The sequence below is a fragment of the Phytophthora sojae genome (assembly GCF_000149755.1).
Source record: "Phytophthora sojae unplaced genomic scaffold PHYSOscaffold_4, whole genome shotgun sequence".
Lineage (NCBI taxonomy): Eukaryota > Oomycota > Peronosporomycetes > Peronosporales > Peronosporaceae > Phytophthora > Phytophthora sojae.
The window spans coordinates 7302520-7316724 of NW_009258118.1; the positions used below are offsets into that span (position 1 = coordinate 7302520).

Consider the following 14205-nt stretch of genomic DNA (forward strand, 5'->3'; position numbering starts at 1 on the left):
CGTTGCAAACAGTAAATTACTTGTCGGCGTCTTCCTACATGTGTCCATCTAATAGAGAAACCAACACGAAAGCAGCAAAATACTAAGGCCAAAGAGGACACGTGCCGTCGTCTAAAGGTCGCTCGCCATCCGCCGTCCGGCTAGCTGCGCTCGCTCCGGGGACAGACCGCTTGCTCGCTGCGTTTGAACACATGCGCTTAGTCCTTCTTGTCCTTGAACTCGGCGTCGTGCACGTTCTCGTCCTTGCTGTCGTCGCTGGCAGCGCCCTCGCCCTGCTGCGCCTTGTAGACGGCCTCACCGATCTTCATGGACATCTTCTGCACCTCCTCAAGGGCGGCCTTGATCTCCTCCGTGTTGTCGCCCTCCGACTTGGTCCGGAGGTCAGCAAGAGCGGCCTTGACCTTCTCGAGGGTCTCGGCGTCGATCTTGTCCTCGTGCTCCTTCAGGGTCTTCTCCGTCGTGTACAGGGTGGAGTCGGCCTCGTTCTTGGCCTCGATCAGCTCCTTGCGCTGCTGGTCAGCGGCGGCGTTGGCCTCAGCGTCAGCAACCATCTTCTCGATCTCAGCCTCCGACAGACCGCCGCTCGACTGGATCACGATGTTCTGCTCCTTGCCCGTGGCCTTGTCACGAGCGCCCACGTTCACGATTCCGTTGGCGTCAATGTCGAAGCTCACCTCGATCTGCGGCACACCACGCGGGGCGGGCGGGATGCCCACTAGGTCGAAGTTGCCCAGAAGCTTGTTGTCGGCAGCCATCTCACGCTCACCCTGCAGCACCTTGATGCCCACCTGCGTCTGCGAGTCGGCAGCCGTCGAGAACACCTGCGACTTCTTGGTCGGGATCGTCGTGTTACGCGGGATCAGCTTGGTGAACACACCGCCCAGGGTCTCAATACCCAGGGACAGGGGGGTCACGTCCAGCAGCAGAATGTCCTTGACGTCACCGCGCAGCACGCCGCCCTGGATGGCAGCGCCCATGGCCACCACCTCGTCGGGGTTCACACCCTTCGAAGGCTTCTTGCCGAAGAACTCCTCGACGGTCGACTGCACCTTGGGCATACGCGACATACCGCCGACCAGAATGACCTCGTTGATGTCGCTCTTCTCCAGACCAGCGTCCTTGACGCACTTCTTGCACGGGCCCATGGTGCGCTCGATGAGGTTGCCCACGAGCTTCTCGAAGGTGGCACGCGAGATCTTCATGTTCAAGTGCTTGGGGCCGGTGGCGTCGGCCGTGATAAAGGGCAGGCTGATGTCCGTCTGGGCCAGGCCGTCGAGCTCACGCTTGGCCTTCTCGGCGGCCTCACGCAGACGCTGCATGGCGAGGTTGTCGCCCGACAGGTCGATGCTCGTCTCCTTCCTGAACTCGTCCACGAGGTAGCGCAGCAGCTCCTCGTCGAAGTCCTCACCGCCGAGCAGGGTGTCGCCGTTGGTGGACTTGACCTCGAACACGCCGCCCGAGATCTCGAGGATCGACACATCGAAGGTGCCGCCACCCAGGTCGAAGACGGCAATGACCTTGCCGTCGGCCTTGTCCATGCCGTAGGCCAGAGCAGCGGCCGTGGGCTCGTTGATGATACGCAGCACGTCCAGACCGGCGATCTTGCCGGCGTCCTTGGTGGCCTGACGCTGCGAGTCGTTGAAGTAGGCAGGCACCGTGACCACAGCCTGGGTCACGTGCTTGCCCAGGAAGCCGTCGGCGGTCTCCTTCATCTTGGTGAGCACCATGGATCCGATCTGCGAGGGCGAGTACTTCTGGCCCTTGGCCTCCACCCAGGCGTCCTTGCCGTTGTTGCCCTTGACGATCTTGTACGAGACCACCTTGGACACCTCCTGCGTCTCCTTGTCGTCGAACTTGCGGCCGATGAGGCGCTTGACGGCGTAGAACGTGTTCTCCGGGTTGGTCACGGCCTGGCGCTTGGCGGGCATGCCCACGAGGCGCTCGTCGTTGTCCAGGATGGCTACGACCGACGGGGTCGTGCGCGCGCCCTCCGAGTTCTCGATCACGCGCGGGGTCTTGCCCTCCATGACGGCCACGCACGAGTTGGTCGTGCCCAGGTCAATGCCGATGACCTCGGAGCCGGCGGCGGCCGAGAACATGCGCTTGGAGGCGGCGGCCGCGGCGGGGGCGGGGGAGCGGGCGGCGAGACGCAGCATCGTTCTGTGTGCGGGCTGGAGGAGGATCTGCGGGGGAAGGCGCAAATTCACGATTGAAGGCCCGGAGCCACTCGCTGGGCCACACGTACTTGAGGTTGGGATCCAAATTTCGCTTTGACAAAGAGGCACTTCATTCTGATAAAGTTTTGAAGGCAAACGCGGTCTCTATTTAGTCAAATCAGCTTAAAGATGGTACTGTTATATCGGATTTAAAAGGGTATCGATTGTTGGTGGAAACCAGATGGTTTTTGGCCAAATTACGCGCTTTTGATGGGTAAAATGTGTGTCGGACTTTTTCTTGTGGACGGTCTGTCCGATCTCATTGGAGAGTCTCCAATGGAGACACCTCGACGTCGAGCTTCGAGAATCAGCACGCTTGGGAGAGCAATCTGAACTGCGCAACAGTGGCTGTCCTTCTTGTGCTGCCTTGCCGACGTGCTCAAGCATTGTCCGCCGCGACGGATTTTGGTTGGTTTCACATTTTCAAACAATTGTGACGCAAAAATGGTCGGACTTTGTTTTCCGAATCCTTCCAGAACATCAACGAAGGAACATCCGCACTTAAGCGGGATTTGTTTGACCTCGCCGCGGTTTGCGCGCCAAGCACGTGCGGAGGCAGGACCAGGGCAGGCAGCAAAACAGGAGCAAAGCCCAAGGCAAACGAGACGATGGTGTCGCTGTTTGGCAAGAAGAAGGAGGGCAGGACGCTGCGTCCGCGCGTGCGGCGCGCCACCCCGCTCATGGACGTGGGGCTCGCGGTCATCCTGGGCGCCGTCACGGGCGTGTACATCTTCAAGGACACGCTGCAGCGCTGGCAGATCTCCGAGGGCGAGTACGTGGCCGCCGAGGTCAGCAAGGCCACCCAGGCGCAGCAGAACGCCCAAGCCGCGGCAGCGCAAGATTCAGCTAGGAGTTAGGAGCTGCGGCTGCGACCTCGTGGGATGCAGGCGGGCGCGAGCGTGGCAAAAGCCTTGCTGTTGGGTGGAGATCAGAGCTCGAAGTGGCTGGCCACCTCGGGACCATCGACTGAAAGCAAGCGTACTACGCTGCGATGCTGCAAGTATTGCACGAGAGGAGCATAAATATATAGGAGGTTGAAAACGCAGTGAGCTGGTGATCATCTCGGCAGCATTAGCCTGCCCGCGTGTGCCCGTGCCGGTGCTGCGGGCTCACGTCGACGCAAGGAGGATGTGCCATTTGCAGCCGCACATCTGCTGTGTGGCGCACACCAATTCTACAAACGTTTTGATGTGGTGCTACGTAATGTTAGCAGTGCGATCATTTTTTTCAGCCAATCAAGCCGTAGTATGCATATTAGCTGCGCGGTGCTCAACGCCAGGAAGACGCGGTCGAGATGAGCGACGTGGCGCAGATCTTGGGGCTCGCTGGCCCCAAGTCGGGCGCGAATGGGGCGGCGGCGAGTGAACTGGACCAGCTGAAGCCCACGGGGGCGTCGCCGGCCGTGCGCGGCAAGCAGAGCGGCGGTGCCAGCAAGCAGAAGAAGCTCACGGGCATGCAGCGCGAGGTGCTGGAGCTGCTGGAGAGCAACCACCGCGCCAGCCACGCGCTGTACCAGGGCTTCGGCAAGACGACTCTCAAGCAGAAGTGGCAGGAGCGCAAGAAGTCCCCGGCCGTCAAGTGGCTGCGCAAGTCCTTCCGGAACCCGGCGCGGGCGGGGCTGCCGGGTGAGAGCGGAGAGGAGGGACTGGTGCTCACCCATTGGGGGAAGGCCCACGTGGAGCAGCCCGACTACGTGTTCGCCAGGTTTAACGTCAAGTGCGATACGACCAGCTACACGGACGAGGAGTACGAGGCGGCGCTGGCGAACCACCTGGACCCGATGATGAAGTGGACCAAGGAGGAGACGGATCTGCTGCTGAAGCTCTGCCAGCGCTTCGACCTGCGGTAGGCTATGCTCTGAGTGTGGTGGGAGCTGGGAGCAAGGCTAATGGTTGTTTGTGATTTTGCTGCTACTGTGGCTAGGTGGGTCGTGGTTACAGACAAGTACAACTCAAATCCGATCGCGAAAAGCGCTCCGCGGTCTATGGAAGATATTAAGTATCGCTACTACGAAGCGACTCGACTTCTATCTGAATACCGGGACAAGAAGACGAGAGGTGAACTTGAAAAGAAGGCAGCAGTGGCCACCCCTGCCGCAACGAGTGCTGGTGCTCCAGCTACAGAAGGCACACCGGCCGGAGCCGCTACTGCAGCAACTCCTGCCGCTGCTACGGTCGAGACCGGGGGCGCGACCAGTACGCCGTCAACGCCGGTGCTGGATACACCTGCCTCCTCTACATCAGAGCACTACAGGTTTAATATCGCGTATGAGAAGCAGCGTAAGAGGCAGCTGGATCTCACGTTTTCTCGGACTGCCGAGGAGGAGAACGAGATTCGCCGTCTAAATGACGAGCTGCGCGGTGTGGAGCAACAGCTCAAGAAGGTGGCTGTTAGAGCGGACCCGAAGAGGAAGAAGGAACTCGCCGATGTTCCTTACGAGATCAAGCGCACGCTGCCTACAGGCGTAATTTTGCGAAGCTCGTTGCTCGCGCTTCCGCAGCAGAAGCATGCGCTCAGCGCAAAGTTGTTGAAGAAGCTGCAGCTTTTTCTCGACGAAATGGGTGTTCCAGCTCGACCTATGCCTACCAAGCCTGTGTGTGAAACCTTCGACAAGCTGCGCCAAGACGCCGTGGGCCTGTTGTCACTGCGCAAGCACCTAAAGAGCAAACAAAACGAGGTTCAAGCACTTCGTGAACGATACCACGCGCTGACTGGTAAGGAGTACAAGCCGATTACTACGCCTGTCACTCTATCCGGTAAGGTGCCCCTTGACTTTGTTCGTTATCATGGAGCTACATCACTCATTTACTGTTCGATGTATGCAGAGCGACCGGGAGATGCTGCACTGCCTGATGGAAGCAGCTCGGCAGCTTCAGCGGCGGGCCACGCACAAAGCACAATTAGTAAAGGTGCGTTGGATGCAATTTCTTCATCCGCAGTTGAATGTGAACTGAGTGGGGTTTCTTGTGTCGTGATGGTGCAGGCAAGACGTCAAAGCACTCGGAAAAGGCAATCCGTGCAGCCAAGCGACGCAGCACCAGTGGCCACCCAGGTCTCTCTGCCAAGCGCAACAAGAAAGTCCCGCATTAACTTGTTACGCACTAATGTCATCCATTACCACCTTATTATTGTGCCGATGTTGGTTGTCCTGCAAGGCTTGACTTTCTACCGGTAGCCTGACGAGCCGGAAGCACCATACAACCTGAGCTGCGCTGTTGAATCACGTTAAGACGTTGTTGAATGTACAGTACGAGTTCTATCTACCGTTAATCTACACGGTGCCTAGCTAATATCTGCTGGCTGCTGTCATGGACAATTTCACGTGGATGCCCATGGGGGAGGAGACCTCTTTTGACTTTTTTTTTTCATGTTTTTCTTTTTTTCATGGGGTTCTTCTTCTTTTATCTCCTCTTTTCACACGCCCCAGCACCAGCTCCGTCTTATCGTTCTCATGGCAGCAGCAACGCGGGGGCAGAATCCCCACCCCACTTCGCCTCTCTATCACTTCACTGCTCCGCTGGTCGCACACGAACTTGCACTTGAGCTTGCGCTTGTAGGGCAGCTTAGCAAGCAATTTCCAGCGCTCTCTCGACCACCTTCACTCGCTCACCCAACTCTACCAGTCTAGTAGTACGGGTGGAAGCCGCGTCCGCCCCGGCCTCCGCGGAAGCCTCCACGAGGCGGGCCACGGCCGCGTCCTCGTCCCCGTCCTCGACCACGTCCACCACGCCCTCCACGGGTCATGTTGAACCCGCGCACGTTCTGCCGCTTGGGCGTGACCTTGAGCTGCCGGCCGCGGAACATGGTGTCGTTGAGCAGGAGCGCGCTCTCCACGGCGTCGCGCGAGGCGAACTCGATGTACGCGTAGCCCTTGGGCTGGCCCGTGAACTTGTCGCACAGGATCGTGACGCGGTTGATGGTGCCGCACGACTGGAAGAGCGCCTGCAGCTCCTCGGGCGTGCTGCCGTAGTCCACCTGGCCGATGTAGATGGACGTGTCGTCCATCTGCACGGGCTGCGCGCTGGCCGCCGCTCCGGCCGCGCCCATCTCGTTGAGCGTGGACGCCGTGTTCTTGCCCATCTGCGACTCGACCTCGGACTGCATCTCGCTGAGCTTGGCGGCCTCCTCCTCCATCTCCTTCACGCGGCGCTTCATGTCCTCGATCTCGGCGTCCACCGCCTCGGCGGACTCCTCCGTGGCGGCGGCGGCGGGGGCAGCCGCCTCGCCCGCCAGACTCGCCGCCTCGGCCTCGAGCTTGCTCACGTCCACCGCTTCGTCCGCCATCGCCGCTTGTCTTGCGTTTTGTAGGTGCGCGCGATGGTAACAGCCACCAGGAGAAAACCTACGTAAGCGCATGTTATATGATTTACAGTAGGTTTCTGGTGGGGAACCTGCCACATCACTTTTAGCTACGATGGCGGGGGCGCTCGGGTCGCAGCAGATGGAGGAGCTGCTGGCTGCTTGGGACGACGCCACGGCGCCGCTGGACGCGCGCGTGCGGGAGGACCCGCTCTTATTCGCGCCGGAGTTGGCGGCCACCGCTTCGGCTCGAGTCAAGCGGCTGAAGGGAGCGCCCGGGGCTGAAGAGAGGGGGGAACTGTGTCGCCCCTGGGACCACGCGGACTTCCTGGCCCGCGTCGGCAGCTTCTCCATCGCCTCGTGGTTCGCCAAGCCGGACGCGATCAGCGCCTTTGAGTGCGCTCGCCATGGATGGAGGAACTCGGCGCCCGATCAGCTGCAGTGCAACTGGTAAAAGACTGTAGAGAGACGAGGAGGAGGACGCTGGACTGTAGTAGTGCTGACTGCTCTTGTGTACCTATGCTGCAGTTGCAAGCGGTTTCTGTGCTTCAAGATCGACGACAAGTTGAGCGAGGCGGGGGCGTTGAAGGTGGCGGAGAAGTTCGCTGCGCAGCTGGTCACAGGCCACACGGAGCTCTGTCCGTGGCGTGGTAACCCGTCGCCGGTTGCTTTCACGACGGTGAGGACTGTTTGCGAGTTGAACTTTGAGTAGGAATGAGTGCAATCTCATTGCGGGTGTTTATATGGATGCAGCTCCCCATTGCAACGAAGCGCCAGGTGTACGAGACGTTCGTGGAGCAACTAGGGGAAGAGGTCGCGTGGATGCACAAGGACCCGGAGTTTCAGGACCGATTGCGGCGTGTGAAAGTCGCTGATGCAGGGACTGCAAAGCTGTTACAGGAAGTGAATGGAGCTGAAGATGCTGCTACTCCTATCGATATTGTCACGTTCCAAGCGAAACTGGCAGCGAGGTGGTCCCAATCCGAGAACGAATCCGTGCGCTCTGAGGCACTAGCCAACGCCGCGTTCCTGATCGCGTGCGGGTGGAGATTTGATAGAAAGGATGGCAAAGACCTGCATATGCTGAGGTGTGAAGCCTGCAACCGTCGGTGGCAGGTTTCTCCGACGAGTGCCAAGGTGGACGATGGTGATAGTGAACACAGCGAACCGCCAACAAAACGCCTGAAGACTGCAGAGGCGCGTCCAGTCGACCTGCTTTCACAGCATCGCCATTTTTGCCCGTGGGTTGCAGAACGCAAGTCTACCGGTGTCGACGACTATGGTGAGATTGACCCAAAGCTGTGGGAGTTCGTCAAGCTACCGGGATGGAAACAGTACGCCCAGGTAAGCTTTTGCTTTGGATCTTGTACAGGAGTGGTGGGCTGTTTGTTGCCGCATCTGATTGCTCGTTTGGACTATGTAGGCACTGGTTCTTCTCGGCAATCCAGAAGAGAACGCTATTGTTGTTGTGGACTCCAGCGACCAAACGCACACGAAATCCAGTGACCCTGTGCAGGCATTGGAGTCAATACGGGCAGTATTGGGGCTTTGAGGTTGGTAAAACAGATTCCAATAGCAGGACTGGTTACTGCAGAAGAATATTAGTCACTATCAATCGATCGCACTGGGGATCAATAGTCCAAGGGCCATATTACGACTGTATCGTCAGGCCTGAAGCATGTTCACCTCAAGCAAACGCGAAAGATCAAAGCAGGCACGAGACAACACTAAGCAACTTCGAGAACTCGAGATATGTTGCGGCTACGAGCGGGCTACGAACGACTCAGGGGCACCTACTTCCCCACTAACGTCCTAGCGCTGCCGCATGTGTTGACCCAAATCGACGCTCTTCTCATGGCACCTGAAGAGGCGATCATGGAGGCAGCCAAGTCGGGTGAAGCAGTGTGGCTGAGGCAACTTTTGCTGCGATTCGAGTGCTGTGTGCCAAATGCACTGGTGCCTGCTGCTGCGAACGGCCACCTGGAGTGCGTTGACGCCTTGCTGAACAAGTTTTTCGGCGAAGAAACATTCCAAGGCATCGTCCTAAACCAGATACTGTTATGCCATGATGGAACGCTGTCGACTCAAAGAGAGATGTTAGCTGACGGAAGTGGAGTTCGAGAAGAGTCACGGGAAATAGGAGACTAGATTGATGATGCTTGACTATAAGCCCGAGTCCACGGACAATTCAGTGCTCAGTTTGCAACTTACCAACAACAACTCGAGACTCATTGCAAATTGAAATGTCAATTCTGTACTATGGAAAATCAAGAAGGAAGACGGCGCACGACGGTGAAGTTCAAGTCACGCGGATACTACCAAGGAACCAAAGAGGTCGCGCCGTTTGCAGGAGGTGACTGGAAGACCTGGCTGCAGTTCCAGCAGGAGCTCAACCGCACCTTCATCTTCCTCTTCATCTTCCTCGACATGGACGACACGGACGCAGCTGCTCGCGGGATGCAGCAGATTATCACTCAGCTTCTGGAGGGAAGAGACCTGGACACCTTCACGGACAGCGTGCAAGAATTTCGCAACGATGAGGCCACTCACTGGAGGGTGATTGAGCAGGCGATGGATAGACTAACCGCCCGCTACTGCCCGATGGGAACCCGAGAGCAACTACATGACGAGGTCAAGGAGTTGCGCAAGACACGGAACATGACGGTCACCGAATACGCCAAGAAGTTTGAAGAATTGCTGGCCCTGGAGAGATGGATTCTGGATTACGATGGAGAACGGATGGATGAAGCGGAGCGATGCCGCTACTTCAGCCCGGGCATGCCTCGTGCGTGGCAGATGCAAGTAGAGAGCCCCAACAGGCCCGCTGGTCAGACCGGCCGCAGACGAAGGAAAGATATCTGCAGTGCGAACAAGTGTAACAACGAACGGAGAAAGGAGGCGTGCGCCATGGACGAAGTCACGACGAAAAGAAGACGGACAAGAACTGGAAGAAGAAGGCCATCAGCCACGAGAAGAAGAAAACGGAGCTGGGGAAGCGAGAACGTGACGACAAGACGGGGTGTGGGTTTTGCAAGTCGCGCGGCAAGGCGTGGAAGAATCACGGCAACCCGGAGTCGCCGCGCTACAAACCACACTGGAACGGACAATCGAAGAAGAACTATAGTTTGCAAGGGAAGAAGACACCGTGGAACAACCAGGCGGCGGCGGCTGAACACGTCGAGAGTACTCAGCAAGGAGATGCAGACCCCCTTTCGTATTGGCACGCCCCCGCTGCGACGAACCAAGCAGCAGCAGCTCAAGTTGCCGCCGGTGCACACGGGACTGTGTTGAAGACGAAGCTAATGTTCAAGCATCCGTTAACGAAGCAGACTTTTGAAGCACTGCTGGACACTGGAACGACACGATCCCTGGTGGCCAAGAAGATGGTCTCTTGGTACATGCCGCATGGACAGCAAGAGTGGCATCGCAATGTGAACAACAAACTGCAGCCTGCCATGGGCGTCATTGCGCTGCCGTTCGTCCTCCCGGAATTTACGGACAAGTGAGTTTGCACTCAGGAGTTCATGATTGTGGACAAGCTACTTCATCCGGTGATTCTTGGAACAAATTTCATGCGGGAACAAGGAATCGTGATCGACTATCGTAAGCAAACTGATTTCTGGGATGACATGGAGTTGCCGATGGAGGACAAACCGGCACCCCGGCGACGTGTTGCGCTTGCTGTGCAAGACACGGATGAGCGGGTGCTACGAATTCTTGACGTCAAAGGCAAGGAGATTGATTTGCGCAGACTCATCCCCAAGGAACACCTCAGCGAAGACCAGAAGCAACGCCTGTGGGAAGTGCTGGAGTCTTACCGTGTAGTCTTCGTGGGAGGTCCTGGAAAAATGCGGTTGAAACCCTACGAACTACCGATCCAGCCTGGAAGTGTACCCTACCAAATTCCTCTCATCTACCAGGACGCCATGCGACAAGAAGTGGAGAGACTCGTGCAGCTGGGCGTGTTGGAACCTGATAAGGACTCGCCGTGGGCAGCCCCCGCGTTCGTGATACCCAAGAAGGATGGATCAGTGCGCTTCCTCACCGACTTCCGTGAACTCAACAAGTGCCTGCAGCGACACTACACCATTTTCGGGTCGTTCTGCACAAATGCTCGATTCAAAACGATCACGTAGAAAAAGGGTGCGTATACTTATGGCGTATACTTGGCCGACTTCTGATCAAATTCTCGATTCAAAATGACCACAGCCATTTCAAAACGATCAGCTGCCCTTTCTGTGATACCACAGAGGGAAGCAGATCAACAATTGTCCTTTTCGAGAAAATTCTGGCTGATCTCAGTATTAATTTGAGAACATAAATACGACGCAGTGTCAATTGTTGATCAGTCTTTCCCACAACGTACCAGAAAAATGGCACATGTTCATTTAGAAAATGAAAGTGATTGTTTTGAATCCGTGTACTGTTCTGGTCGGAGTCGGACGTGTATACTGTCCTTTTTTCTACGTGATTGTTTTGAATCGAGCATTTGTGCAGAACGACCCGGAAATGGTGTACTATCCGCTCCCGCGAATTCAGGACATGATGCGCGAGCTGCCAAAGCCCGTGTTCGTGACCGCACTGGATCTGGTAATGGGGTACTACAGCCGCGAGACAACCGAAGATAGTCGCCCGTTGTCACGGTTCTCCCCCAGTCGACGGTCTAACACTGCTCCTGGAGTGTTTGAACACAATGCGTGCGCTGGACAGACAGAATGCAACTACTCGTGAGTCACCTCATGCGTTCCGGGTGTAACGCACACCAAAGAGGCCAGGATACGGTAGGTCGGTGCCACTGTGGACCCCGCGCAGTTGCGTTCCACTGGATACTATGGGAGCCGAGCCGTCGGCCGTGCGAGTCAGTCGTGATTTTTCTTCGTAAGCAACAACAGCAACAAGCTACTTTACTCTTCTCTTAGTCTTTTCTTGAGTTCATCTATTCTCCCAACCTCGGCCTAGCAAGGACACGACCCCGACGAAGGAGAATCGTGACAGTTTGGTGGAGAAGCAGGGTACTTCGCCAAGGTTGGAAGGAATTGAGACGTGGGAAAGAAGAGAGGGCCGTCGGAGCGAACGACCAAGCGGAACTTGGCCACGGAACGCCAAGGAAGTGAAAGAGGTGTGGGGCACACTATGAGCTCCCCTTGATCCGGCGATGGACAGGGCGGGGAGTCAGGGGAAGAGCAAAGCGGATGGGCTGCTCCCTCGACTGCGGAGCCGCAAGTACCAGCCGAGACCCACGAAGAAGAGAGAGAGGCGACGGAACGCGCTGCAAGTGCGGGGGCCGAAGGAAGCACTTCCACAGGGGAGAGTCTACCAGAGAATGCGGTCCAAGGAGCGACACGCAGGCTTGACCTCGCAGGAAGAGGAGATGAGATGCCGCCTGGACTCGAGGGAGAGAGAGACCAAGAGGGGACTATGCCACTACTTGACTCGGAAGAAACTGCGTCGATCTTGGAGACGCCCCGGGGGCGGAAGATGTTTCAGATTTTCTTGGCTCAACTTGCGCAGCGACCTGCACTGAGCGAGGTGCCAGTACGGGAAAGCACGGGTGAGACTACCGGAGCGGCTAGACAAGCCCCCCCAACGGCGACGTCGACATCGAGACCAAGCGAGGTAACCACAGCGGTTACGACTGAGCCTTCAAGCGCGCCGGCGAGAGGCGTTCCTTCGGGAGATTCGACTGGAGTGTGGATGACTTCGTCGACACTGGAACGCCCACGTATACCGACGTCGACGACGGAGCAGAAGGGAATGTTCGCCTCGAGGGCAGGGCCTGGGGTCTCACCTCCCGCTGTGGTTGCCGCAACGACTGCTCCAACAAGGATGCCGGGAACGCACCCGAGGATGGTGACTACGCCACCCTTAGCTCCAAACGTGCCTGAAGTGGGGGTGAGCTCGCCCTCAGGTGACCAGGAACTACAAGCGTTCCTGAACGAAGCCATGCTCCAAGCGCTGCAGGTGTACGCTGCGCAACGAAACAAAACAACTATGGCTGCAGCTCCTCCTCTGGTGATGGAATCAGTGCCATCAGTGCCTCTACCCTCGACGTACGCTCCGCAACGACCTTCATTACCCACCTCCATGAGTATGGGTCCGACGTCCCCTGAGTCCCTGACCACTCCTGCGGATATGCCTATGGCGGCGATACATTCGTACGGAGGGGTATCAATTCAGACGCCGAGTACGAATGGAGGCGGGGCGGGTGGTGGGACGCTCCCACCTGGTGTGTTCTATCCTCCGTTCCAACCGCCGGTCGTGACCACGGCCGGGTGGGGTGCGCCCGCGGGAGCGTTTCCGGCTTGGGCGTCGACGAATACAACCTCGGTGCCTATGGCTCCTGGACTGACATTTCAAGGCACGGTCCCGGCGGGTGGAGTGGCGTTCCAAGGACAGTCGTGGAACCAAGTCCCCCAAAGTGATGTGAGCCCTCCTCAAGGCGGTGGCTACGGAATACAAGCGACTGCTGGTAACCCTCAAAGGAGCTTCCCCGTTGTAGGTATCCCTACCGAGCTGAGAAACGCAGTGAAAGTCATTGTTCCGTTCCACTCGGATAGCGCCACGTGTGAGCGAGCGGCAGCGTTTTGGAGATCTTTCGAGAAGTGTACGGTGGGAATAAATGCCCAGATGAGGCTGACTGCGTTCGAACAGTGCCTGAAGGGTAAGGTTGGGCAGGAGTGGTGGTATAACTCGAAGACCGACGGCTTTGAAGCTCTTAGAGTGTGGTTTCACAACCGATTCATCTGCCAGACTCCTGCTCAATTGTGGAATCGGCTCAAGACAGCCAAGCAAAACAAGGGCAAATCTGCCGAAGAGTGGGGAGATCGCATTCCGACTATGTATGAGGCTTTGAACTACAACGAGCCACGGATGCAGTTTGAGTTCTTTTTGGATGGTCTTCGGAACAAGCAGATGAAGGCGATGCTCAATTCTAGTATGGTTACGTCGATTCCGGAGGCTTGTGCCTTGTTACTGTACAAGAATCTGCACCTGCCTGTCGAGGAGGAAGACGAGTTCCCGGAGACTAAAACCGGACTATCAGGAACAATGGCCGACACGTCGACTCAGTCGTTGATGTTGCAACAGCTTCGCCAGATGAACCAGCTGATGCTGCAACAACAACAGGCCTCAAGTACGTCTCCTCAAGGACACATTAATGTGGTAGCTCCGGCGCGAGCCCAAACGACGGGAACAACTGCGCCTCAGAGGTCCGGAACCGGATCCCCTCCACTTGGAACGCTTCGTATTCGTCTAGGACCGGACACGCGTACGACGGAAGGGACAATTGTATGCGGCCGCTGCGAGCGTAGAGGTTGCAGTCGCGAAACTTGCCCTCGCGCTACGGGACACTTCAGTCGGTGCAATGAGTTGGGGCACTACTCTATGGAGTGCAACATACCAAAGCCACAAGCCAACAATCGATACGCGGAACGCCGCCCACCGGAGTGCCTCCTCTGCGGGGAGAGGGGCCACATGATCGCCAAGTGTCCTGAGATTGAGACGCTGAGGGGCTTGGTGAAGACCGGTGTCGTGGCTGGAACGCCGGCAACCGCTACGCAGTCCCAACAATGAAGGGGGCAAGAGGGAGGGGAAGGAAGTTTCGCTCCTTCCTCTTGCCTGGATGACGACACACAGGGGCGTGAATGCTCTCCGACGAATGATATCATCGGTGAGAGCGAGGTGGACCCCG

General features: G+C 57.4%; 7 protein-coding genes across 7 annotated transcripts; 5 read left to right on the forward strand and 2 right to left on the reverse strand.

The window, feature by feature from the left end:
- Positions 1 to 197: 197 nt before the first annotated feature.
- PHYSODRAFT_500480 (hypothetical protein) lies at positions 198 to 2099 on the reverse strand (the record flags this gene model as incomplete). The annotated part of the gene is made up of 1 exon (XM_009529715.1): positions 198 to 2099. The coding sequence occupies one exon, from the start codon at positions 2097 to 2099 to the stop codon at positions 198 to 200; it is 1902 nt and encodes a 633-aa protein (XP_009528010.1).
- A 671-nt stretch (positions 2100 to 2770) lies between these two features.
- On the forward strand, positions 2771 to 3264 carry PHYSODRAFT_286137 (hypothetical protein). The gene has a single exon (XM_009529716.1). The coding sequence runs from the start codon at positions 2825 to 2827 to the stop codon at positions 3071 to 3073; it is 249 nt and encodes an 82-aa protein (XP_009528011.1). The 5' UTR covers positions 2771 to 2824; the 3' UTR covers positions 3074 to 3264.
- Positions 3265 to 3510: 246 nt separating this feature from the next.
- PHYSODRAFT_559488 (hypothetical protein) lies at positions 3511 to 5338 on the forward strand (the record flags this gene model as incomplete). Its single annotated transcript, XM_009529717.1, has 5 exons — positions 3511 to 4061; positions 4140 to 4296; positions 4396 to 4972; positions 5042 to 5125; positions 5200 to 5338. 5 exons carry the CDS (start codon positions 3511 to 3513, stop codon positions 5304 to 5306), a joined length of 1476 nt encoding a protein of 491 aa, XP_009528012.1. The 3' UTR covers positions 5307 to 5338.
- A 604-nt stretch (positions 5339 to 5942) lies between these two features.
- Positions 5943 to 6443, reverse strand: PHYSODRAFT_409429 (hypothetical protein; the record flags this gene model as incomplete). Its single annotated transcript, XM_009529718.1, has 1 exon — positions 5943 to 6443. A coding segment is annotated over one exon (501 nt), but the record flags the coding sequence as incomplete, so codon positions are not given.
- A 187-nt stretch (positions 6444 to 6630) lies between these two features.
- On the forward strand, positions 6631 to 8067 carry PHYSODRAFT_499475 (hypothetical protein; the record flags this gene model as incomplete). The annotated part of the gene is made up of 5 exons (XM_009529719.1): positions 6631 to 6743; positions 6807 to 6965; positions 7044 to 7194; positions 7269 to 7859; positions 7939 to 8067. 5 exons carry the CDS (start codon positions 6631 to 6633, stop codon positions 8065 to 8067), a joined length of 1143 nt encoding a protein of 380 aa, XP_009528014.1.
- A 707-nt stretch (positions 8068 to 8774) lies between these two features.
- PHYSODRAFT_500400 (hypothetical protein) lies at positions 8775 to 9806 on the forward strand (the record flags this gene model as incomplete). Its single annotated transcript, XM_009529720.1, has 1 exon — positions 8775 to 9806. One exon carries the CDS (start codon positions 8775 to 8777, stop codon positions 9804 to 9806), a length of 1032 nt encoding a protein of 343 aa, XP_009528015.1.
- Positions 9807 to 12848: 3042 nt separating this feature from the next.
- PHYSODRAFT_501060 (hypothetical protein) lies at positions 12849 to 14087 on the forward strand (the record flags this gene model as incomplete). The annotated part of the gene is made up of 2 exons (XM_009529721.1): positions 12849 to 13528; positions 13724 to 14087. 2 exons carry the CDS (start codon positions 12849 to 12851, stop codon positions 14085 to 14087), a joined length of 1044 nt encoding a protein of 347 aa, XP_009528016.1.
- Between the last annotated feature and the right edge of the window lie 118 nt (positions 14088 to 14205).